Source organism: Cherax quadricarinatus, chromosome 28, assembly GCF_038502225.1.
Source record: "Cherax quadricarinatus isolate ZL_2023a chromosome 28, ASM3850222v1, whole genome shotgun sequence".
In the NCBI taxonomy this organism is placed as follows: Eukaryota; Metazoa; Arthropoda; class Malacostraca; order Decapoda; family Parastacidae; genus Cherax; species Cherax quadricarinatus.
In genome coordinates this window covers 11,320,670-11,348,169 of record NC_091319.1, presented here as the reverse complement: position 1 = coordinate 11,348,169, position 27,500 = coordinate 11,320,670, and the positions used below count along the sequence as shown (strand labels likewise).

General features: G+C 47.4%; 1 protein-coding gene across 1 annotated transcript in view; it reads left to right on the top strand.

Annotated features, from left to right (window-relative positions):
• The window catches only part of LOC138853320 (nephrin-like), a 390,197-nt gene that overhangs the window by 82,407 nt on the left and 280,290 nt on the right, over positions 1 to 27,500 (top strand). Inside the window, exon 2 of the mRNA XM_070089397.1 lies at positions 5,347 to 7,628. Coding sequence (XP_069945498.1) covers positions 7,511 to 7,628 — 118 coding nt within the window. The 5' untranslated portion in view covers positions 5,347 to 7,510. The remainder of the gene's footprint in view (positions 1 to 5,346; positions 7,629 to 27,500) is intronic.

Genomic DNA, 27,500 nt, shown 5'->3' with positions numbered 1-27,500 from the left:
GAACTGCGCAAGTATGAGGCAATTCCTACATGAGGTGCAGTGAGTAAGTGAGCTTGAGGGAAAAATGACAGTAGACGAATGAAAGACAGTAAACGAATGATGGCACACGTGACCACAAAGTGCAAGAAAGCAGTGAAGTTCGTACCAAAGGGCAACAGAAACAACAGGAAAACCAGAGTGAGTTCATTGTTTACCAGGAGGTGTGGAGAGGCCAAAACCAATTGTGCTAGAGTATGGAAGAAGTATAGAAGGCAAAGAATCCAGTTAAACAGGGAGTTCAGCCAAAGAGCCAGAAATGAATATGCACAGATACAGAGAGAAACCCAGGGTAAATACAAGAATGACATAGTATCAACAGCCAAATCTGACCCAAAGTTGTTATACAGCCTCATCAGGAGGAAAGCAGTAGTTAACAATCAGGTAATCAGGTTGAGGAAGGAAGGAAGGGAGCTCACAGGGAACGACCAAGAAGTGTGTGAAGAGCTTAGCTCAAGATTCAGGGAGTATTCACAGTGCAGACAGAGAAGTTCCCAGCAAACCGAGGTAGTAGGGTGCACTAGCAAGTGCTTGACTCATTGCACACAACCGAGGAGGAAGTGAAGAAACTGCTAGGGAAGCTAGATACCTCGAAGTCGGTGGGTCCAGATAATATCTCTTCTTGGGTCCTGAGAGAGGAAGCAGATGCACTGTGTGTACCACAGGGCAGTTACCCTGTTTCATCGAAACACGGCAACTGCCCTAGGTGTGGAAGACAGCAATTGTTGTCCCGATTTATAAGAAAGGAGACAGGCAGGTTGCACTAAATTACAGACCAGTGTCGCTGACATGTATTGTATGTAAAGTTATGGAGATGATTACCAGGATAAGAGAACGGAATGGACTAATACAAGATAACCAGCACGGCTTCAGGGAAGGAAAATCCTGCATCACGAACCTATTGAAGTTCTATGACAAGGTAACAGAAGTAACACAGGAGAGAGGGATGGGTAGACAGCATCTTCTTCGACTGTAAGAAGGCTTTCAGCACAGTACCACACAAGTGACTGGTTGAAAAACTAGAGGAGCTGGCAGGAATAGGAGGGAAAGTACCGCAATGGATCAGGGAATACTTGACAGGAAGGAAACAACTTGTGTAGGTCCAAGACGAGGTGTCAGAGTCGGTGCAAGTGTCGAGTGGGGTTCCACAAGGGTCAGTCCTAGGTCCGGTGCTATTTTCTTGTAATATGTGAATGACATGATGGAAGGGACAGAGTCAAAGGTGTCCCTGTTTGCAGACAATCTGAAACTAATGAGGAGAATACAAGCGGACTAGGATCAGGTAGCCCTACAAGGGGATCTGGACAGGCTGCAACTCTGGTCCAACAAATGGCTCCTGGAGCTTAAACCCAGCAAAAGCAAAGTTATGAAGCTTTGGGAAGGACAAAGGAGACCGTATATGGAGTACAGTCTGAGAGGTCAAAGGCTGTAAAACTCACTCAAGGAAAAGGATCTTGGGGTGAGCATCATACCGAGTATATCTCCTGAGGCGTACATCAACCAAATAACTGTTACAGCATTCCGGGGCCTTGCAAACCTGAGAATAGGGTCTCGCCATCTAAGTAAGGAGTCATTCACGACACTGTGCACCGTGTACGTCAGGCCCATATTGACGTATGCAGCACAGTAAGGAACCCACATCTGGTCAAACACGTCAAGAAATTAGAGAAAGTGCAAGGTTTGCAACAAGACTAGTCACGGAAGTGAGGGGTTTGTCCTACGAGAAGAGGTTAAGGGAACTCAACCTGACAACAATGGAAAACAGGAGGGATAGAGGAGGACAAGATAACAACATATAAAATACTGAGAGGAACTAATAAGGTGGATAGGGACAGAATGTTCAGAGACACAGAAACAAGGGGTCACAACCGGAAGCTGAAAACTCTGAGTCACAGGGATGTTAGAAAGTATTTCTTCTGTCAACGAGTGGCCAGGAAGTGGAATAGTCTGGAATGAGAGGTGGTGAAGGCAGGATTCATACATAACTTTAAGAAAAGGTATGATAAAGCTCACGGAGCAGGGAGGGAGTGACCTAGTAGCGACCGGTAAAGAGGTGGGGTCAGGCGGAATGACTCGGCCCCTGCAACCACAATTAGATGAGAACACACACACACGCACTCACACACACTCGATAATAATAGTTAAATACTCATAGTTTTCGTGGAAACTCGCATTAAAAAAAAAGTCTTGAAAACTTACGTAAACATTGTTGAAAGTTCAGAAGAAGACTTTCCCCACAGAGAATGTATAAGTGACCGTGAAAGATCCGGTTGTGGCTTGAGGTGTTAATATCACTTTATTGGGTTTGCAACCCATAGATTGCACGTGAGATGAAGCTGCAATTCACCATCACAGATGATGTTAAACAGCAGAATGGGAGTTTTTTTTTTTCAAACTGATTAAGATGGACACTGCCAGAGGACGACAAGTGGAAACGATGACCCCAAGATGAAAGTTATCAGAGGTGTCTTTCTCCTGGTACTCAGAAACTGTAGTCAAGATTTAAAGAGTCAAGAATATTGGAACCCCCTAACGTGGAGATCCAAATAAACTCTGTGCATGTAAGCTGAGAGATGAACATCTCTCTGTGGGTTGTTTAGTTCAGTAAGTTTAAAGCCTGTATAGTATACATGAGGATCCTTATGGATGCATGTCATCTGCACTCCTTCATTCAGGGATACTTAAATCCCAAAAATAGGGAATAAAGTAAACTCTCAGTGTACATAAGGTGAAAAATATACACTTCTTCAGTGTGTATACTCTGGTAAGCTATACCTAAAAAAACGTACATCCATATATATATATATATATATATATATATATATATATATATATATATATATATATATATATATATATATATATATATATATATATATATATATATATATATATATACATATATATATATATATATATATATATATATATATATATATATATATATATATATATATATATATATATATATATATATATATATATATATTCTTATATATATATATATTCTTATATATAATACATATATATATATATACATATATATATATATATACATATATATATATCTAGCGGGCTGAGGCTAAACTTCAACTCCTCGGGTCTGATTTGCTTTAATTTCTACTCCTGGTAGTATTAACCTTACCTGGTGTGGGTAGATCAGGTAAGGTGATTTACCAGGAATATTTCTGTTAATTGATTTTCCTGGTTACCAGTGACAACATTGAAGTTGAATACCACCCTTTGTCTTTCTTCAATGTTATACTTATCTAACCTTTATGTAACCAGCATTGTTTTCTTTATTACCAGCTCTGCTGCTGGTCTCGTTAACAAGGGTATACGCTAGATAATTGGAGCAAGATCCCTGTCTACAGGACGTAGTGGCACATTACGACTCCTCACCTCTGAAATCTGAATTGTGGTGCTACAACCAAGTAGTGACAGGAATTTCAGAACACCGGACGAACACCGCCACCTAGGATAACCAACAATATTTCTTCAAAACATCAGAAGACCATCCTGGGCATTAAATACTCCTGTCCCAACATCATACTGGAACCACAGCGGCCAATTTTTATTTTATTTATTTTTAATTAAAATCCTTAGAAAATTACCTTCGCAATTATTCCTCAAGTCATTTATTTATTTTTCCATTCTCTTTGTTCAGGCGGAAGGCGTTCCCTTGATATATATAGTCCCTTCATGGGACTTTAAGCCTACCGATTATATGAGGGTTAATGCGGCTGCACGATACCTGTACACCACCAATCACGAATATTCCAATCCATAAAAACAGCAATCAATATAAACTCTTTTTGTGTGTATAGAGAAAGAAAAGGACACCTCTCGGTGTACTGTATACCCATATACTATGAAAACTGATTCATGACAGCACTCTGAAACAGGCACGAGATTATTGCCAGAGGCGGCCACTGCCTCTGGGATCCGCAATTTGTCTCGCTATCTCCCTCTCTTATAACCTGAGCTCTATTGGGTAATATATCATCCTGCCCTGAGAATGCGGCCGAATTTCCTGGCTTATTTAACACCTTGCCAGATGAATAAATATTGGAAAGAGGCAACGGCCTTTTTTGGGGGGGGGAGGGTGGAGTCTGTTAATATGCGTTTACGTGCGATAGAGCAACAGAAGAAAAGGTTAGAACTTTTTACAAACACTCGATGAAGCATCAGAACCTTTTACAAAGATGCTGAAATATTAGAGAAGTGTCACCTAGCAGTGACAATATACTATTAGACCGTTTTTATTAGCGGTGGTGAACGTTAGAATCATTTACTAACAGCGATTGGAAAGAAAATGGTAGAACCGAAAGTTAACTACACTGTTAGAATGGTAGAGCCATGTAGTAACATCGCTGTTTAAAAATCAGAAGCATAAACTAACAGCGCTGTTAAAATGGTAGCAGAGTGATGCTAAGATGTTGGAAACATTTGCCAACAGCGTAATTATAGTCTATAAGAATTCACATTCAGCAAATCAATAATACCAAGAGAGGAAGAAAAAGAAGTGGTAGTAACAAAAGCTGGTATTGTAAGTAAAAGTGGTTAGTACTACTCTCTAGTACCTCTTACTACTGCTGCTACTACTACTACTTCCAGTACTTACCTTTCCCTTACCACTACTTCTTTTTCTTCCTCTCTTGGTCCCGTCCCTGTCCCTCTCGCCTATATATACACTGTCTCCCTCACTCTTGTGTGTTACAGTGATTTGGTAAATGGTCCAAGTCGGACCGAAATGTCGTCGTAAGCTTCTCTTATGTGCGGGTTATTTGTGTGCTGTTGCAGTCACGGTATTGTTCCTTTTGTTCTTCACAACCAACAAGCCAAGAGTGCCACATTAAACTTTTTAAATATTAATAATAGTTGATGGTGTTTTCTAACTAAAGAGAACTACAATTCAGAAAAAGAAATCACGATTTTGCATGATGTTATTGTGCTTTGCAAGAGGAGGATTGTTTGCTTAGCGAGAAGTTAGAGATGGGTTAGGTCCGTGAATTTATTATGGGGAAGCGCTAAACTCGTAGAGGCCATTCAGTGCCTGGAGAAAATAAGAAGGATTGGGAAGAGGAGGAAGGGAGGGAAGGGTAATCAACTATTATTTGAGAAGATATTATTTGATTTTATATAGGTTTTCTCTAGGCCTACGCAGAAACTTTGTTCGTTTTAAAAGCTTGCTGAAGAAAAATAGTTTCCCATTGGAAATTTAAATGTATATTTTAAAATTAATAGTATTATAATGAATTAAATTATGTTATCATAAGGAATGACTAAGAGAAAGCATCACTGTTGCAGGTAGTGGCGGCGGTGGGATGAGATCTGCAGATGTCAAGCTGGCGTCAAGTATCTTGAGGGGTTCTTCACGACACACGGCTTGCACACTCCAACCTGACACTGAAAAGCTATCATTACTTCTCCTTAGGGATGTAATGATCTTGTTTCACCTCGCCAGCCTGTGGAGAGCTTGCTTCACCTCTCCAGTGTGTGTGAAGGGCTTGCTTCACCTCGCCAGTGTGTACAAAGAGCTTGCTACGCCTCGCCAGTGCATATGAAGGGCTTGCTTCACCTCGCCAGTGTGTAATGATTTTGTTTCCTCTTGCCTAAAGTGCGTCTATTTTTCTCTGATTTCATTGGATTGAAGTGGTGATACGGAAGTTTTTTCTTTTCTCTAGCCTATGATGAGATTGACATCTAGGCTTTGACTTAGACTAAAAGGGATGACCTGGCCTCGATCTCATCTACGAGAGGTGACCTGATACACTAGTAACCAATCTTGAACGAAACAGAATGAGCTTCTCTAACATATAATAACAAGGAGCTCTGCTACCTGCAGACTCCCGCAATAGTGATGATGATCTAGTACTGTAGATCGCTAGGGTAATTCTCCTCTTAATCTTGTCCGAGTTCACTTAGAAACAATATGGGACAAGAATGATGAGTGTTAGAAATATCTTGGCTCTCGTAAGCTGTACATAGTCGATCCCTAACACCTGGGATAGAAACAAACTCGGTTAACTACGTTAAATGTATTGAAAGCCTATCTAGTACACGAGGGATCATTGAGGCTACATGCAGCCTATGCATTAAGTCAACGATATTTTAATTCCTAAAACTGGGATTAAAGTAAAAGTTCTCAGCATATTATTACACTAGGAGACACACGCCTCTCGGTGTATACACATTTGGAGAAAAAAAAAACTCTTGGAAAATGTATCACTAGAAACAAGACAATGAAAGAAAAATGTGTGCAGAAAACTATCGAATACTGAGCCACTTGTAGTCAGTCAAGTGTTAACTATTATTTAGTTATATTACTGTTAAGAATATTTTATAGGAAAACTAGATGCTTCCTTCGTACGTGTGTGTACTCGCCTAATTGTGGTTACAGGGGTTGATACTCAGCTCCTGGCCCCGCCTCTTCACTGTGTGTATATATGTCAGCGACTTGGATACGTGATAGTCAACTGACGAAAACCATAAACCGAGAGTTGAAGAAATGGGGACGACATGCATGGAGAGACAATGGTGAGAGAAACTTGCGAAGATGCACGCAGAAATAAACGTTGGTGAGAGATATTAAAGGAAAATGAGCTTACTGAAACAGAAGCTGCATAGGCAAAAAGTCACTTATTAATATTGCAATATCGTGCAACGGTCACTCGGCTGACAGAGACATGTAATCTGTAAAGCAATTTAATACAACAGGCTACACTAACTAGAATTACTGGACGATTCTGACAAAGTTTTCTGATGTATATAAAAGAAAGATGTAAATGACGTTTGCAACATTCCCATGCTATTATGAACATTAATATAAAGGCAAATATAGCAAAGTTATAGAGGAATAGATTTAGTATCCTTTTTCTAGCCCGAGATATCTAGATACGGATGATCTGGTGGATTGTTGAGCTGGTGATCACAGCAACAGTGCTAAGTAAATTCCAACAAATAGTGTGAACTGTGAGCATAAACATGATTAATGAACATACTGCTAATTTTCTAAGCACAGGAACAGCTTTGTGATTAGCAAATGTGAATTTAGTGATATAGAGAGGAATACAGTGGTGATCACTGGTGTGTGTAAGGTCGCTGCATCGGTCCCAGTGCACCTTGTGAAACATATTTGTCTCATGATTTTTAAAAAAGTGACATTCTCGTTTCATTGCAGTGTTGATGATTATATATAACAGGAAAGTAAAGTGGAACTGATGTTGTGTTGACACGAGTTATCACAGCTTTCTACCTAACCTGAGGCCGACAATAAAATATTTCACTTTATTATAGACAGATATTTGTAATCTAGTTTTCAGCCAATGAAGAACAGCCTTCATGAACAAGATCTGAAGAACATAAGAAGCTGAAGAGCTGATAACACGTTCACTCTGGGAGGAAAGGCGTTTCAGAGTTCCACGGATGTTGTAAATGTTTGTGGAAGTGCTGTAAAGATTTTTCGACGACTATGGCCCATCGTGAGGATGGGATCTTGGCCATGGTTTTCCTCGGGCCCCCACCGAGAGCCATAATGGCCCGTGCACCGTTGTTGACGCTCGTCCTGCTGACTGCCGCTGCTACTTTCGGTGAGTCTCTTAAGATTATATATATATATATATATATATATATATATATATATATATATATATATATATATATTATATTTCTCAACGTACCGCCCGTCTCCCACCGAGGCAGGGTGACGTAAAAAGAAAAGTGGAAGTTTTTCTTTATATGTAGTAATTTATACAGGAAGATGGGTTATTAGCTCCTTGCTCCTGGCATTTTAGTCTCTTAAGACACGCATGTGGGTGAGAATTGAACCCATGGTTACGTGTTCACAATGTAAGCCCTCACCCACTTGAGCCATGTTGATTACAGTAGGAAGTATAATAATTTATCTTCTCCAGGTGAAGTCTGCAGACGTCATTCACTGTGATGTCAATTATGCTTTGGAAGAGAGCTACAGTAAAGCTTGTAGTTGACGTCACGGCTGGTGACGCCAGCAGGCATCACCAGCATAGGACAGGATATCATTCTTCCTATTGTAACCAGCATAGCACGGTAGAATTTTTTTTTATTAATTATGATAAAAACTGGTATAATTATAATTTATTTGTTAAGCTGTAGTCAGCGGGGTTGTTACTTAATTATTCATAAAATGAGTTTGTATAATTAAAATGAATTTAGTTGGTAAACCCGTGAGTGTAGAGTTTGTGTAAAGTGATGTAGTAAATGATTTATCAGTTAGTTTAATATTAAAAACAGTAACTGGCAGTTGTTTTATATTTGATGTTTGTTGGGTTATTGTTTTATATAAATAACAGTAATTCCCTTTCTCGGATAACTGAGGTAGAGAAGGTTAGGCTTATGGAATAGGAAACTTTTACTCTATCCTTCGTCTCATCTTTCTCCTCCTCCTTCTCCTCTTCTTCTTCTTCTTCCTTCTCCTTCTCCTCCTCCAATAAACCTAAAAAAAACCACTCCTTTACCCAATAGTCTCGTTCCTACTTCCCTTCTCTCCCTCCAGTTTCTCTCTTTCCCTTCCTTTTTTCCTTTTTCTATCCACCTCCATCTCAACACACCACCTCAACACACCACCTCAACACACCACCTCAACACACCACCTCAACACACCACCTCAACACACCACCTCAACACACCACCTCAACACACCACCTCAACACACCACCTCAACACACCACCTCAACACACCACCTTAACACACCACCTCAACACACCACCTCAACACACCACCTCAACACACCACCTCAGCACACCACCTCAACACACCACCTCAATACACCACCTCAACACACCACCTCAACACACCACCTCAACACACCACCTCAACACACCACCTCAACACACCACCTCAGCACACCACCTCAACACACCACCTCAACACACCACCTCAACACACCACCTCAACACACCACCTCAACACACCACCTCAACACACCACCTCAACACACCACCTCAACACACCACCTCAACACACCACCTCAACACACCACCTCAGCACACCACCTCAACACACCACCTCAATACACCACCTCAACACACCACCTCAACACACCACCTCAACACACCACCTCAACACACCACCTCCACACACCACCTCAACACACCACCTCAACACACCACCTCAACACACCACCTCAACACACCACCTCAACACACCACCTCAACACACCACCTCCACACACCACCTCAACACACCACCTCAACACACCACCGTTCCATCCATCCTGCTGACTTTACATTTGAAGACATCTCCTCCCTAACCCTCCAACCTTTGTTCAATCTCCCTCCCTTCTTCCTTCCCTCCTCGCTCTCCCTCCCTCCTTTTCTCGTTATCAGTCTCTCCCTTCTTCACTCCTTCGTTCTTCTTTCATCCATTCTTCTCTCTCACTCCTCTCTGTATCCCTCCCTCAATACATACCTACTGACCTAGATCTCTTCTCTCTTTTTTTGTATCTCCTCCATACCTCCCTCTCTTTCTTCCCTATCTTTACCTCTCTCTATCTCTCTCGAGCTACCTTTAACTCTCTTTCTTTACTACTTTTTTTTCCTTACTGCCAGCCTCTCTAAAATCTTTCCAGCTCGTCTGCCATCCGGCTTGCCAGTTTGTCTGCCTGTTAACCAGTTATCTTCCTGTCTGCTTGCCTGCCCGCCTGCCTGTCAACCATCCTGCCTATCTGCCTGCCTGTCAACCATCCTGCCTGCCTGCCTGCCTGTCAACCATCCTGCCTGCCTGCCTGCCTGCCTGCCTGCCTACCTGCCTGCCTGCCTGTCTGCCTGCCTGCCTGTCAATCATCCTGCCTGTCTGCCTGCCTGTCAACCATCCTGCTTGTCCGCCTGCCTGTCAACCATCCTGCTTGCCCGCCTGCCTGTCAACCATCCTGCCTATCTGCCTGCCTGTCAACCATCCTGGCTGCCTGCCTGTCAACCATCCTGCCTGCCTGTCTGCCTGTCTGCCTGTCAACCATTCTGCCTGCCTGCCTGCCTATCAACTATCCCGCCTATCTGCCTGCCTGTCAACCATCCTGCCTATCTGCCTGCCTGTCAACCATCCTGCTTGCCCGCCTGCCTGTCAACCATCCTGCCTATCTGCCTGCCTGTCAACCATCCTGCCTGCCTGTCTGCCTGTCTGCCTGTCTGCCTGTCTGTATGTCAACCATTCTGCCTGCCTGCCTGCCTATCAACTATCCTGCCTATCTGCCTGCCTGTCAACCATCCTGCATCTCTGCCTGCCTGTCAACCATCCTGCCTGCCTGCCTGCCTGCCTGTCAACCATCCTGCCTGCCTGCCTGCCTGCCTGCCTGCCTGCCTGCCTGCCTGCCTGCCTGCCTGCCTGTCTGCCTGCCTGCCTGCCTGCATGTCATCCATCCTGCCTGCCTGCCTGTCAACCATCCTGCCCGCCTGCCTGTCAACCATCCTGCCTATCTGCCTGCCTGTCAACCATCCTGCCTGCCTGCCTGCCTGTCAACCATCCTGCCTGCCTGCCTGCCTGCCTGCCTGCCTGTCTGCCTGCCTGCCTGCCTGCCTGTCTGCCTGCCTGCCTGTCAACCATCCTGCCTATCTGCCTGCCTGTCAACCATCCTGCTTGCCCGCCTGCCTGTCAACCATCCTGCCTATCTGCCTGCCTGTCAACCATCCTGGCTGCCTGCCTGCCTGCCTGCCTGCCTGTCAACCATCCTGCCTGCCTGTCTGCCTGTCTGCCTGTCTGCCTGTCTGCCTGTCAACCATTCTGCCTGCCTGCCTACCTATCAACTATCCCGCCTATCTGCCTGCCTGTCAACCATCCTGCCTCTCTGCCTGCCTGTCAACCATCCTGCCTGCCTGCCTGCCTGCCTGCCTGTCAACCATCCTGCCTGCCTGCCTGCCTGCCTGCCTGTCTGCCTGCCTGCCTGCCTGCCTGCCTGCCTGCCTGTCTGCCTGCCTGCCTGCCTGCCTGCCTGCCTGCCTGCCTGCCTGCCTGCCTGCCTGCCTGCCTGCATGTCATCCATCCTGCCTGCCTGCCTGTCAACCATCCTGCCTGCCTGTCTGTCAACCATCCTGCCTGCCTGCCTGCCTGCTTACCTGCCTGTCAGCCATCCTGTCTGCCTGCCTGTCAACGATCCTGCCTGCCTGCCTGTCAACCATCCTGCTTGCCTGCCTGCCTGTCAGCCTGTTAATCATTCTGCCTGCCTGTCAACCATCCTGCCTGCCTGCCTGTCAACCATCCTGCCTGCCTGCCTGCCTGTCAACCTGCCTGCCTGCCTGCTTGTCAACCATCCTGCTTGCCTGCCTGTCAATCATCCTGCCTGCCTGTTAACCATCCTGCCTGCCTGTCAACCATCCTGCCTGCCTGCCTCTCAACCATCCTGCCTTCCTGCCTGCCTGCCTGCCTGCCTGCCTGCCTGCCTGTCAACCATCCTGCCTGCCTGCCTGTTAACCATCCTGCCTGCCTGTAAACCATCCTGCTTGCATGCAAGCCTGTCAACAATCCTGCCTGCCTGCTTGTCAACCATCCTGCTTGCCTGCCTGTCAATCATCCTGCCTGCCTGTTAACCATCCTGCCTGCCTGTCAACCATCCTGCCTGCCTGCCTGTCAACCATCCTGCCTTCCTGCCTGCCTGCCTGCCTGCCTGCCTGCCTGTCAACCATCCTGCCTGCCTGCCTGTCAACCATCCTGCCTGCCTGTAAACTATCCTGCTTGCATGCAAGCCTGTCAACAATCCTGCCTGCCTGCCTGTCAACCAGCCTGCCTGCCTGCGTGTCAACCATCCTGCCTGTCTGCCTGCCTGCCTGCCTGCCTGCCTGCCTGCCTGCCTGCCTGCCTGCCTGCCTGCCTGCCTGCCTGCCTGCCTGCCTGCCTGCCTGCCTCACTCCGGACTAAGAAAGATGCAGCAAGGGTGGCCCGCTGGACGCTTGCGAGAGCCTTGTGTCTGACATGCACTTGTGGTCCATTTGTCAGGTCGGGTTTTCATTTGCAGTTTCCAGCCATTTGTCAAGAGAAAAACAAGTTATATTACGCGAGAGTCAGCCCATGAGAGAGAGAGAGAGAGAGAGAGAGAGAGAGAGAGAGAGAGAGAGAGAGAGACAGACAGACAGACAGACAACAAAGTGCCTTGACGTCAGCAGCGAGGCTGTCTGTTGAGATGACTTATTTACCTGTGTGTAGGCTTAAGAACTATCGTGTATTATGTAGCTGTGTAAGTCAAGGCTAGAAAAGCAGAAGGGTTTCTCCCCACCCTCCATTCTCTCTGGTCACTGCCGGAGGGCAGTGACATTGCTACTGTTACTCTTCTGTTGTTGTTACTCCACTGCTACTGTTACTCTTCTGTTGTTGTTACTCCACTGCTACTGTTACTTCACTGCTACTTTACTGCGACTGTTATTTTACTGCTGCTACAACTCTACTGCTGCTGTTACTCCACTGCTGTGTGTATCAGTGGATCTACTTCAGTTACTACTTGCTCTACCACGACTAACACAGTCACCTGCTTCCACGACTGTTACTCCTGTTTTCTGAATTGGGTCGCCTCTTTGTCAGCTGATGGTCTTGATGCAGTTGTTGAATAAACATCTGGAATCTCTTGACTCTAGATTTCCCCAGTAAAGGATCCAGACGGATATTATCCGTCTGAATAATGTTCTTGCAAAGTGTTTGTCCAGCTGGTTATTAAATAACTGCATAGACTTTGTGCTTGCAAATTTAGTGGGTAGTTTTTGCTATTCTGCTATAATTTAGCTTGCAAAATTAAAATAAAAAATCTGCATACGTTTGTGTTGCATCTAATGCCTCACAGTTTCTTGCTATTATTACGTTGTTATGGACTCTTTCAGCACTTCAAATAGGTGTGTTGAAGACAATAATATCTTCAAAATTTAACTAAAGAGTCAAACATTTAAGATATTGATTGTTGCGCGCTCTAAGTCGTTCTGCATTACATTTCCTTCTGAGTGATGGAACAACCTGAGCGGCTCCTCTCTGTGCCCTCTCCAGTATATCATCTCTGTGCCCTCTCCAGTATATCATCTCTGTGCCCTCTCCAGTATATCATCTCTGTGCCCTCTCCAGTATATCATCTCTGTGCCCTCTCCAGTATATCATCTTTGTGCCCTCTCCAGTATATCATCTCTGTGCCCTCTCCAGTATATCATCTCTGTGCCCTCTCCAGTATATCATCTTTGTGCCCTCTCCAGTATATCATCTCTGTGCCCTCTCCAGTATATCATCTCTGTGCCCTCTCCAGTATATCATCTCTGTGCCCTCTCCAGTATATCATCTCTGTGCCCTCTCCAGTATATCATCTTTGTGCCCTCTCCAGTATATCATCTCTGTGCCCTCTCCAGTATATCATCTCTGTGCTCTCTCCAGTACATCATCTTTGTGCCCTCTCCAGTACATCATCTTTGTGCCCTCTCCAGTATATCATCTCTGTGCCCTCTCCAGTATATCATCTCTGTGCTCTCTCCAGTACATCATCTCTGTGCCCTCTCCAGTATATCATCTTTGTGCCCTCTCCAGTACATCATCTCTGTGCCCTCTCCAGTACATAATCTCTGTGCCCTCTCCAGTACATCATCTCTGTGCCCTCTCCAGTACATCATCTCTGTGCCCTCTCCAGTATATCATCTTTGTGCCCTCTCCAGTACATCATCTCTGTGCCCTCTCCAGTATATCATCTTTGTGCCCTCTCCAGTACATCATCTCTGTGCCCTCTCCAGTACATAATCTCTGTGCCCTCTCCAGTACATCATCTCTGTGCCCTCTCCAGTACATCATCTCTGTGCCCTCTCCAGTACATCATCTCTGTGCCCTCTCGAGTATATCATCTTTGTGCCCTCTCCAGTACATCATCTCTGTGCCCTCTCCAGTACATCATCTCTGTGCCCTCTCCAGTACATAATCTCTGTGCCCTCTCCAGTACATAATCTCTGTGCCCTCTCCAGTACATCATCTCTGTGCCCTCTCCAGTACATAATCTCTGTGCCCTCTCCAGTACATCATCTCTGTGCCCTCTCGAGTATATCATCTTTGTGCCCTCTCCAGTACATCATCTCTGTGCCCTCTCCAGTACATCATCTCTGTGCCCTCTCCAGTACATAATCTCTGTGCCCTCTCCAGTACATCATCTCTGTGCCCTCTCGAGTATATCATCTTTGTGCCCTCACCAGTACACCATCTTTGTGCCCTCTCCAGTACATCATCTCTGTGCCCTCTCCAGTACATCATCTCTGTGCCCTCTCCAGTACATCATCTCTGTGCCCTCTCCAGTACATCATCTCTGTGCCCTCTCCAGTACATCATCTCTGTGCCCTCTCCAGTACATCATCTCTGTGCCCTCTCCAGTACATCATCTCTGTGCCCTCTCCAGTACATCATCTCTGTGCCCTCTCCAGTACATCAACTCTGTGCCCTCTCCAGTACATCATCTCTGTGCCCTCTCCAGTACATCATCTCTGTGCCCTCTCCAGTACATCATCTCTGTGCCCTCTCCAGTACATCATCTCTGTGCCCTCTCCAGTACATCATCTCTGTGCCCTCTCCAGTACATCATCTCTGTGCCCTTTCCAGTACATCATCTCTGTGCCCTCTCCAGTACATCATCTCTTTGCCCTCTCCAGTACATCATCTCTGTGCCCTCTCCAGTACATCATCTCTGTGCCCTCTCCAGTACATAATCTCTGTGCCCTCTCCAGTACATCATCTCTGTGCCCTCTCCAGTACATCATCTCTGTGCCCTCTCCAGTACATCATCTCTGTGCCCTCTCCAGTACATCATCTCTGTGTCCTCTCCAGTACATCATCTCTGTGCCCTCTCTAGTACATCATCTCTGTGCCCTCTCCAGTACACCATCTTTGTGCCCTCTCCAGTACATCATCTCTGTGCCCTCTCCAGTACATCATCTCTGTGCCCTCTCCAGTACATCATCTATGTGCCCTCTCCAGTACATCATCTCTGTGCCCTCTCCAGTACATCATCTCTGTGCCCTCTCCAGTACATCATCTCTGTGCCCTCTCCAGTACATCATCTCTGTGCCCTCTCCAGTACATCATCTTTGTGCCCTCTCGAGTATATCATCTTTGTGCCCTCTCCAGTACATCATCTCTGTGCCCTCTCCAGTACATCATCTCTGTGCCCTCTCCAGTACATCATCTCTGTGCCCTCTCGAGTATATCATATTTGTGCCCTCTCCAGTACATAATCTCTGTGCCCTCTCCAGTACATCATCTCTGTGCCCTCTCCAGTACATCATCTCTGTGCCCTCTCCAGTACATCATCTCTGTGCCCTCTCCAGTACATCATCTCTGTGCCCTCTCCAGTACATCATCTCTGTGCCCTCTCCAGTACATCATCTCTGTGCCCTCTCCAGTACATCATCTCTGTGCCCTCTCCAGTACATCATCTCTGTGCCCTCTCCAGTACATCATCTCTGTGCCCTCTCCAGTACATCATCTCTGTGCCCTCTCCAGTACATCATCTCTGTGCCCTCTCCAGTACATCATCTCTGTGCCCTCTCCAGTACATCATCTCTGTGCCCTCTCCAGTACATCATCTCTGTGCCCTCTCCAGTACATCATCTCTGTGCCCTCTCCAGTACATCATCTCTGTGCCCTCTCCAGTACATCATCTCTGTGCCCTCTCCAGTACATCATCTCTGTGCCCTCTCCAGTACATCATCTCTGTGCCCTCTCCAGTACATCATCTCTGTGCCCTCTCCAGTACATCATCTCTGTGCCCTCTCCAGTACATCATCTCTGTGCCCTCTCCAGTACATCATCTCTGTGCCCTCTCCAGTACATCATCTCTGTGCCCTCTCCAGTACATCATCTCTGTGCCCTCTCCAGTACATCATCTCTGTGCCCTCTCCAGTACATCATCTCTGTGCCCTCTCCAGTACATCATCTCTGTGCCCTCTCCAGTACATCATCTCTGTGCCCTCTCCAGTACATCATCTCTGTGCCCTCTCCAGTACATCATCTCTGTGCCCTCTCCAGTACATCATCTCTGTGCCCTCTCCAGTACATCATCTCTGTGCCCTCTCCAGTACATCATCTCTGTGCCCTCTCCAGTACATCATCTCTGTGCCCTCTCCAGTACATCATCTCTGTGCCCTCTCCAGTACATCATCTCTGTGCCCTCTCCAGTACATCATCTCTGTGCCCTCTCCAGTACATCATCTCTGTGCCCTCTCCAGTACATCATCTCTGTGCCCTCTCCAGTACATCATCTCTGTGCCCTCTCCAGTACATCATCTCTGTGCCCTCTCCAGTACATCATCTCTGTGCCCTCTCCAGTACATCATCTCTGTGCCCTCTCCAGTACATCATCTCTGTGCCCTCTCCAGTACATCATCTCTGTGCCCTCTCCAGTACATCATCTCTGTGCCCTCTCCAGTACATCATCTCTGTGCCCTCTCCAGTACATCATCTCTGTGCCCTCTCCAGTACATCATCTCTGTGCCCTCTCCAGTACATCATCTCTGTGCCCTCTCCAGTACATCATCTCTGTGCCCTCTCCAGTACATCATCTCTGTGCCCTCTCCAGTACATCAGTTCTGTGCCTTCTCCAGTACATCATCTGTGCCCTCTCCAGTACATCATCTCTGTGCCCTCTCCAGTACATCATCTCTGTGCCCTCTCCAGTACATCATCTCTGTGCCCTCTCCAGTATATCATCTCTGTGCCCTCTCCAGTCAGTACTCATCTCTGTGCCCTCTCCAGTACATCATCTCTGTGCCCTCTCCAGTACATCATCTCTGTGCCCTCTCCAGTACATCATCTCTTGTGCCCTCTCCAGTACATCATCTCTGTGCCCTCTCCAGTACATCATCTCTGTGCCCTCTCCAGTACATCATCTCTGTGCCCTCTCCAGTACATCATCTCCCTCTCCAGTACATCATCTCTGTGCCCTCTCCAGTACATCATCTCTGTGCCCTCTCCAGTACATCATCTCTGTGCCCTCTCCAGTACATCATCTCTGTGCCCTCTCCAGTCCATCATCTCTGTGCCCTCTCCAGTACATCATCTGTGCCCTCTCCAGTACATCATCTTTGTGCCCTCTCCAGTACATCATCTCTGTGCCCTCTCCAGTACATAATCTCTGTGCCCTCTCCAGTACATCATCTCTGTGCCCTCTCCAGTACATCATCTCTGTGCCCTCTCCAGTACATCATCTCTGTGCCCTCTCCAGTACATCATCTCTGTGCCCTCTCCAGTACATCATCTCTGTGCCCTCTCCAGTACATCATCTCTGTGCCCTCTCCAGTACATCATCTCTGTGCCCTCTCCAGTACGTACTCTGTGTGCCCTCTCCAGTACATCATCTCTGTGCCCTCTCCAGTACATCATATCTGTGCCCTCTCCAGTACATCATCTCTGTGCCCTCTCCAGTACATCATCTCTGTTCACTCTCGAGTACAACATCTCTGTGCCCTCTCCAGTACATCATCTCTGTGCCCTCTCCAGTACATCATCTCTGTGCCCTCTCCAGTACATCATCTCTGTGCCCTCTCCAGTACATCATCTCTGTGCCCTCTCCAGTACATCATCTCTGTGCCCTCTCCAGTACATCATCTCTGTGCCCTCTCCAGTACATCATCTCTGTGCCCTCTCCAGTACATCATCTCTGTGCCCTCTCCAGTACATCATCTCTGTGCCCTCTCCAGTACATCATCTCTGTGCCCTCTCCAGTACATCATCTCTGTGCCCTCTCCAGTACATCATCTCTGTGCCCTCTCCAGTACATCATCTCTGTGCCCTCTCCAGTACATCATCTCTGTGCCCTCTCCAGTACATCATCTCTGTGCCCTCTCCAGTACATCATCTCTGTGCCCTCTCCAGTACATCATCTCTGTGCCCTCTCCAGTACATCATCTCTGTGCCCTCTCCAGTACATCATCTCTGTGCCCTCTCCAGTACATCATCTCTGTGCCCTCTCCAGTACATCATCTCTGTGCCCTCTCCAGTACATCATCTCTGTGCCCTCTCCAGTACATCATCTCTGTGCCCTCTCCAGTACATCATCTCTGTGCCCTCTCCAGTACATCATCTCTGTGCCCTCTCCAGTACATCATCTCTGTGCCCTCTCCAGTACATCATCTCTGTGCCCTCTCCCTCTCCAGTACATCATCTCTGTGCCCTCTCCAGTACATCATCTCTGTGCCCTCTCCAGTACATCACAGTACATCATCTTTGTGCCCTCTCCAGTACATCATCTCTGTGCCCTCTCCAGTACATCATCTCTGTGCCCTCTCCAGTACATCATCTCTGTGCCCTCTCCAGTACATCATCTCTGTGCCCTCTCCAGTACATCATCGCTGTGCCCTCTCCATACATCATCTGGTTGCCCGCTCCAGTACATCATCTCTGTGCCCTCTCCAGTACATCATCTCTGTGCCCTCTCCAGTACATCATCTCTGTGCCCTCTCCAGTACATCATCTCTGTGCCCTCTCCAGTACATCATCTCTGTGCCCTCTCCAGTACATCATCTCTGTGCCCTCTCCAGTACATCATCTCTGTGCCCTCTCCAGTACATCATCTCTGTGCCCTCTCCAGTACATCATCTCTGTGCCCTCTCCAGTACATCATCTCTGTGCCCTCTCCAGTACATCATCTCTGTGCCCTCTCCAGTACATCATCTCTGTGCCCTCTCCAGTACATCATCTCTGTGCCCTCTCCAGTACATCATCTCTGTGCCCTCTCCAGTACATCATCTCTGTGCCCTCTCCAGTACATCATCTCTGTGCCCTCTCCAGTACATCATCTCTGTGCCCTCTACATCAGTACATCAGTACTCTGTGCCCTCTCCAGTACATCATCTCTGTGCCCTCTCCAGTACATCATCTCTGTGCCCTCTCCAGTACATCATCTCTGTGCCCTCTCCAGTACATTATCTCTGTGCCCTCTCCAGTACATCATCTCTGTGCCCTCTCCAGTACATCATCTCTGTGCCCTCTCCAGTACATCATCTCTGTGCCCTCTCCAGTACATCATCTCTGTGCCCTCTCCAGTAGTAGTACATCATCTCTGTGCCCTCTCCAGTACATCATCTCTGTGCCCTCTCCAGTCTTCATCTCTGTGCCCTCTCCAGTTCATCATCTCTGTGCCCTCTCCAGTACATCATCTCTGTGCCCTCTCCAGTACATCATCTCTGTGCCCTCTCCAGTACATCATCTCTGTGCCCTCTCCAGTACATCATCTCTGTGCCCTCTCCAGTACATCATCTCTGTGCCCTCTCCAGTACATCATCTCTGTGCCCTCTCCAGTACATCATCTCTGTGCCCTCTCCAGTACATCATCTCTGTGCCCTCTCCAGTACATCATCTCTGTGCCCTCTCCAGTACATCATCTCTCTGTGCCCTCTCCAGTACATCATCTCTGTGCCCTCTCCAGTACATCATCTCTGTGCCCTCTCCAGTACATCATCTCTGTGCCCTCTCCAGTACATCATCTCTGTGCCCTCTCCAGTACATCATCTCTGTGCCCTCTCCAGTACATCATCTCTGTGCCCTCTCCAGTACATCATCTCTGTGCCCTCTCCAGTACATCATCTTTGTGCCCTCTCCAGTACGTCATCTCTGTGCCCTATCCAGTACATAATCTCTGTGCCCTCTCCAGTACATCATCTCTGTGCCCTCTCCAGTACATCATCTCTGTGCCCTCTCCAGTACATCATCTCTGTGCCCTCTCCAGTACATCATCTCTGTGCCCTCACCAGTACACCATCTTTGTGCCCTCTCCAGTACATCATCTCTGTGCCCTCTCCAGTACATCATCTCTGTGCCCTCTCCAGTACATCATCTCTGTGCCCTCTCCAGTACATCATCTCTGTGCCCTCTCCAGTACATCATCTTTGTGCCCTCTCCAGTACGTCATCTCTGTGCCCTATCCAGTACATAATCTCTGTGCCCTCTCCAGTACATCATCTCTGTGCCCTCTCCAGTACATCATCTCTGTGCCCTCTCCAGTACATCATCTCTGTGCCCTCTCCAGTACATCATCTCTGTGCCCTCTCCAGTACATCATCTCTGTGCCCTCTCCAGTACATCATCTCTGTGCCCTCTCCAGTACATCATCTCTGTGCCCTCTCCAGTACACTATCTTTGTGCCCTCTCCAGTACATCATCTCTGTGCCCTCTCCAGTACATCATATCTGTGCCCTCTCCAGTACATCATCTCTGTGCCCTCTCCAGTACATCATCTCTGTGCCCTCTCTAGTACATCATCTCTGTGCCCTCTCCAGTACACCATCTTTGTGCCCTCTCCAGTACATCATCTCTGTGCCCTCTCCAGTACATCATCTCTGTGCCCTCTCCAGTACATCATCTCTGTGCCCTCTCCAGTACATCATCTCTGTCCCCTCTCCAGTACATCATCTCTGTGCCCTCTCCAGTACATCATCTCTGTGCCCTCTCCAGTACATCATCTCTGTGCCCTCTCCAGTACATCATCTTTGTGCCCTCTCCAGTACATCATCTCTGTGCCCTCTCCAGTACATCATCTCTGTGCCCTCTCCAGTACATCATCTCTGTGCCCTCTCCAGTACATCATCTCTGTGCCCTCTCCAGTACATCATCTCTGTGCCCTCTTCAGTACATCATCTCTGTGCCCTCTCCAGTACATCATCTCTGTGCCCTCTCCAGTACATCATCTCTGTGCCCTCTCCAGTACATCATCTTTGTGCCCTCTCCAGTACATCATCTCTGTGCCCTCTCCAGTACATCATCTTTGTGCCCTCTCCAGTACATCATCTCTGTGCCCTCTCCAGTACACCATCTTTGTGCCCTCTCCAGTACATCATCTCTGTGCCCTCTCCAGTACATCATCTCTGTGCCCTCTCCAGTACATCATCTTTGTGCCCTCTCCAGTACATCATCTCTGTGCCCTCTCCAGTACATCATCTCTGTGCCCTCTCCAGTACATCATCTCTGTGCCCTCTCCAGTACATCATCTCTGTGCCCTCTCCAGTACATCATCTCTGTGCCCTCTCCAGTACATCATCTCTGTGCCCTCTTCAGTACATCATCTCTGTGCCCTCTCCAGTACATCATCTCTGTGCCCTCTCCAGTACATCATCTCTGTGCCCTCTCCAGTACATCATCTTTGTGCCCTCTCCAGTACATCATCTCTGTGCCCTCTCCAGTACATCATCTTTGTGCCCTCTCCAGTACATCATCTCTGTGCCCTCTCCAGTACACCATCTTTGTGCCCTCTCCAGTACATCATCTCTGTGCCCTCTCCAGTACATCATCTCTGTGCCCTCTCCAGTACATCATCTTTGTGCCCTCTCCAGTACATCATCTCTGTGCCCTCTCCAGTACATCATCTCTGTGCCCTCTCCAGTACATCATCTCTGTGCCCTCTCCAGTACATCATCTCTGTGCCCTCTCCAGTACATCATCTCTGTGCCCTCTCCAGTACATCATCTCTGTGCCCTCTCCAGTACATTTCTGTGCCCTCTCCAGTACATCATCTCTGTGCCCTCTCCAGTACATCATCTTTGTGCCCTCTCCAGTACATCATCTCTGTGCCCTCTCCAGTACATCATCTTTGTGCCCTCTCCAGTACATCATCTCTGTGCCCTCTCCAGTACATCATCTCTGTGCCCTCTCCAGTACATCATCTCTGTGCCCTCTCCAGTACATCATCTCTGTGCCCTCTCCAGTACATCATCTCTGTGCCCTCTCCAATACATCATCTTTGTGCCCTCTCCAGTACATCATCCCTGTGCCCTCTCTAGTACATCATCTATGTGCCTTCTCCAGTACATCATCTCTGTGCCCTCTCCAGTACATCAACTGTGTGCCTTCTCCAGTACATCATTTCTGTGCCCTCTCCAGTACATCAGTTCTGTGCCTTCTCCAGTACATCGTCTATGGGCCCTCTCCAGTACATCAACTCTGTGCCCTCTCCAGTACATCATCTCTGTGCCCTCTTCAGTACATCATCTCTGTGCCCTCTCCAGTACATCATCTCTGTGCCCTCTCCAGTACATCATCTCTGTGCCCTCTCCAGTACATCATCTTTGTGCCCTCTCCAGTACATCATCTCTGTGCCCTCTCCAGTACATCATCTTTGTGCCCTCTCCAGTACATCATCTCTGTGCCCTCTCCAGTACACCATCTTTGTGCCCTCTCCAGTACATCATCTCTGTGCCCTCTCCAGTACATCATCTCTGTGCCCTCTCCAGTACATCATCTTTGTGCCCTCTCCAGTACATCATCTCTGTGCCCTCTCCAGTACATCATCTCTGTGCCCTCTCCAGTACATCATCTCTGTGCCCTCTCCAGTACATCATCTCTGTGCCCTCTCCAGTACATCATCTCTGTGCCCTCTCCAGTACATCATCTCTGTGCCCTCTCCAGTACATCATCTCTGTGCCCTCTCCAGTACATTTCTGTGCCCTCTCCAGTACATCATCTCTGTGCCCTCTCCAGTACATCATCTTTGTGCCCTCTCCAGTACATCATCTCTGTGCCCTCTCCAGTACATCATCTTTGTGCCCTCTCCAGTACATCATCTCTGTGCCCTCTCCAGTACATCATCTCTGTGCCCTCTCCAGTACATCATCTCTGTGCCCTCTCCAGTACATCATCTCTGTGCCCTCTCCAGTACATCATCTCTGTGCCCTCTCCAATACATCATCTTTGTGCCCTCTCCAGTACATCATCCCTGTGCCCTCTCTAGTACATCATCTATGTGCCTTCTCCAGTACATCATCTCTGTGCCCTCTCCAGTACATCAACTGTGTGCCTTCTCCAGTACATCATTTCTGTGCCCTCTCCAGTACATCAGTTCTGTGCCTTCTCCAGTACATCGTCTATGGGCCCTCTCCAGTACATCAACTCTGTGCCTTCTCCAGTACATCATCTCTGTGCCCTCTCCAGTACATCAACTCTGTGTCTTCTCCAGTACATCATCTTTGTGCCCTCTCCAGTACATTTTCTCTGTGCCCTCTCAGTTCATCATCTCTGTGCCCTCTCTAATACATCATCTCTGTGCCCTCTTCAGTACATAATATCTGCCCTCTCCAGTACATCTTCTCTGTGCCCTCCCTAGTACATTTTCTCTGTGTCCTCTCTAGTACATATCTTTGTCCTCTCCAGTACAGCATTGTCATTTAATTTGGAGACCAAAACCTGGTGGTATTTTTAAGACGCGGTCTAACAAGTGCATCAATAGGGAGTCAATATGGTGCCTTGTGGTTTGAACTTCAGTTTTCTAGTTTTGAAACATGGTATCGTGTTAGTTTTGTTAGTCTTAGATAGGCATCGCTTGGTACGTTTGAGGCCGAGAGAGAGAGAGAGGGAGGGAGGGAGGGAGGGGGGGAGGGAAGGAGAGAAAGGGGCAGGGGGGTTGCAAGCAACGTAAAGGCGAGATGCAACATTCGTGGAGCCACGTCGTAATCTTCGAAATTCGATATTAGTGGCCTGTTCCTTCCCTCCCTTCTCCCTTTATCTGAATCCTCCCTTCTCTTTCTGTACCCTCCCTTCTTTCTCCCTCTGGTACCTTTCTTTCCTGTCCCTTTATCTGTACCTTTCATTCTCTTTTCCTCTATCAGTGCCCTCCCTACCTTCTCCCTATTTCTGTTACCTTCCTTCTTTCTCCCTCTTTTATACCTTTCATCCTCCCTTGTCTGCTCCATCTCTTTACTATTTCCCTGTCTCCCCCCCTCCCTTTTCCATCTGCTTGTTCCTGTTCCTCCCTTCGAACAACCCCTGGCTATACCCTCCCTTATCTCTATACCTGTTCCATCCTTCCTCTTCTCTCTCTCTCTCTCTCTCTCTCTCTCTCTCTCTCTCTCTCTCTCTCTCTCTCTCTCTCTCTCTCTCTCTCTCTCTCTCTCTCTCTCTCTCTCTCTCTCTCACTCTCTCACTTTAACTGCTACACTCTGGTATAAATGAGAGGGGAGCAAAAGATATTAGATGACATCAGAGGGAATTTAAAGGTTGACGAAGTCATTGGGCCGACCATCCTTCCCAACACTTGATGACTCTTTCTGAACGCTTCCCCCAAAAATTTCAAAGTCCCTTAGTGCGGACACCTGTTCGAAATTATGTTTTCGGGGAGCGGGAAGGGGGATGGGAGGGGGTGGAAAAGTGTCTTTTCGGATTATGCGTTCTATGCTAATGAAAATGTGTGCGTTGTATTAGTAGTAGTAGTAATAATAGTAGTAGAAGTAATAGTAGCAGTAGTAATAATAGTAGTAGAAATATTAGTAGTACTCGTAGTAGTATTAGTTATGGTTGTCAAAGGCAATTGTGATTGACATTTGGCCTTTTTTTGCGAGTGTGTGTGTGTGTGTGTGTGTGTGTGTGTGTGTGTGTGTGTGTGTGTGTCTGTGTGTGTGTGTGTGTGTGTGTGTGTGCGCGCGCGTGTGTGTACTCACCTAATTGTTGTTGCAGGGGTCGAGACACAGCTCCTGGCCCCGCCTCTTCACTGATCGCTACTAGGTCCTCTCTCTCTCTGCTTCCAGAGCTTTGTCATACCTCGTCTTAAAGCTTTGTATGGTTCCTGCCTCTACTAAATCACTTGTTAAGCTATTCCACTTCCTGACGACTCTATGACTGAAGAAATACTTCCTAACGTCCCTATGACTCGTCTGAATCTTCAGCTTCCAATTGTGACCCCTTGTTTCTGTGTCCCCTCTCTGGAACAACCTGTCTCTGTCTAGTTTATTTATTCCACGCAGTATTTTTTATGTCCTAATCATGTCTCCCCTGACCCGCCTGTCCTCCAGTGTCGTCAGACCGATTTCCCTCAACCTTTCTTCGTAGGACATACCCCTGAGCTCCGGAACTAGCCTTGTTGCAAACCTTTGCACTTTCTCTAATTTCTTGACGTGTTTAACCCAGGTGTGGGTTCTAAACTGGAGCTGCATACTCCAGTATGGGCCTGATGTACACAGTGTACAGTGTCTTGAACGATTCCTTACTAAGGTATCGGAACGCTATTCTCAGGCATGCCAGGCGCCCGTATCCATGCTCGGTGTTATGGTCACCCAAAGATCTTTCTCCTTGGCCACCTAGTCTATGCTCTGTCTGCGGTCTTCTTTGCCCTTCTCCGATCTTCATGACTTTGCACTTGGCAGGGTTGAATTCAAGAAGCCAGTTTCTGGACCATATGTCCAGCCTGTCCAGGTCTCTTTGCAGTCCTGCCTCATCCTCATCCGATTTAATTCTTTCATCAACTTCACATCATCTGCGAATAGGGACACTTCAGAGTCTATTCCTTCCATCGTGTCGTTTGCATGTATCAAAAATAGCACTGGTCCTAGAACTGACCCCTGTTGGGACCCCGCTCGTCACAGGCGCCCACTGTGATACCTCTTCACGTACCATGATACGTTGTTGCCTTCCTGTCAGGTATTCCCTGATCCATTGCAGTGCCCTCCCTGTTATATGCGCTTGATCCTCCAGCTTCTGCACTAATCTCTTGTGGGGAACTGTGTCAAAGGCCTTCCTGCAGTCTAGGAAAACGCAATTAACCCACCCCTCTCTCTCGTGTCTTACTTCTGTTACCTTGTCATAAAGCTCCAGAAGGTTTGTGACACAAGATTTGCCTTCCATGAACCAATGCTGGTTTTCATTTATAATCTTGTTCCGTTACAGGTGTTCCACCACTCTCCTCCTGATAATCTTTTCCATGACTTTGCACACAATACATGTCAGAGACACAGGTCTGTAGTTTAGTGCCTCATTTCTGTTTCCTTTCTTAAATATGGGGACTACATTTGCTGTCTTCCATTTCTCAGGTAGTTGCCCAGTTTCAAGGGATGTGTTGAAGATTGTGGTTAGGGGCATGCACAGCATCTCTGCTCCTTCTCTAAGGACCCATGTTGAGATGTCCGGTCCCATCGCCTTTGAGGTATCAATGTCACTTAGCAGCTTCTGCACCTCCTCCTCGGTTGTTCGCATGTCATCCAACACTTGTTGGTATATATTTCCTCTTGATGATCCCTTCTGTGCTGTCTTCCCAGAGCCCTTCCTGTCTCTACTGTAAAAATTTCCTTAAATCTCCTGTTCAGCTCCTCACATACCTCCTGATCATTTCTTGTGAGTTCTCCATCTTCTGTCCTCAGTCTGATCACCTGGTATTTGACTGTTGTCTTCCTCCTGATGTGGCTATACGACAGTTTCGGGTCAGTCTTGATTTTCGATGCTATGTTATTTTCATACTGTCGCTGGGCCTCCCTCCTTGTGCATACTCGTTCCTGGCTCTGCGACTGGTCTCCCTATTTTCATGTGTTCTCTGCCTTCTGTACTTTTTCCATTCTCTATTGCACTTTGTTTTTGCCTCCTTACACCGTCAGGTAAACCAGGGGCTCGTTCTGGTCTTGCCATTGTTTCTGTTGCTCTTGGGAATAAGCCTTTCCACTGCCTCCTTGCATTTTGTTGTTACATATTCCATCATTTCGTTTACTGGCTTTCCTGCCAGTTCTTTGTCCCACGGAACCTCCTGCAGGAAGTTCCTCAACCCTATGTAGTCCCCTCTTTTATAGTCAGGCTTTTCCCATTCAACTCCTGTTACTCTCTCCACTTGCAACTCTACTATGTATTCAAAGCACAGGACCACGTGATCACTAGCTCCTAGGGGACTCTCATATGTGATGTCCTCAATGTCTGAACTGCTCAGGGTGAACACAAGGTCCAATCTTGCTGGTTCATCCTCCCCTCTCACTCTGGTAGTATCCTTAACATGTTGGTGTATGAGGTTTTCCAGCGCCACATCCAACATCTTGGCTCTCCATGTTTCGAGGGCTCCCATGTGGCTCCAGGTTTTCCCAGTCAATTTCCCTGTGGTTGAAACCCCCCATAACCAGCAACTTTGCTCTGCTTGAGTGAGCGCTTCTTGCCACCCTAGCAAGTGTGTCCACCATTGCTCTGTTGCTCTCTTCATCTTCCTCTCTTGGCCTCCTGCAGTTCTGTGGTGGATTATACATCACTGCAATGACCACCTTGTGCTCCCCAGACTGAAGTGTACCTACTATGTAGTCCCTTTCTCCTGTCTCGTCTATGCCTCCCATTTTCTCGAATTTCCATCGGTTTTTTACGAGCAGAGCAACCCCTCCTCCCCCTCTGCCCCTTCTATCTTTCCTCATGATCTGGTATCCTGGTGGGAAGATTGCATCTGTTATTATCTCTGTGAGTTTTGTTTCTGTAACTGCTATGATGTCTGGGGACTTCTCATTGATTCTTTCTTGTCATTCCTCATGTTTATTCGTTAATTCATTTGCATTTGTGTACCAAATTTTCAACTTCTGTTCTAATTCTGTAACTGTGATCCTGGGGGAATACTGGGGTTGGGAGAGTAGGAGCCCTGGTGGGGGCCTGTGGGGGGTTGCAGTGGAGGTGGAGGAAGAGCTCCCATAGGGGGTTGCTGTAGGGGTAGGGTTCGTGGTGCGGGGGGTGGGAACAGAGGGATTGGTGTGTGATGGTTGGTTTGGATTGTTCAGTTGCC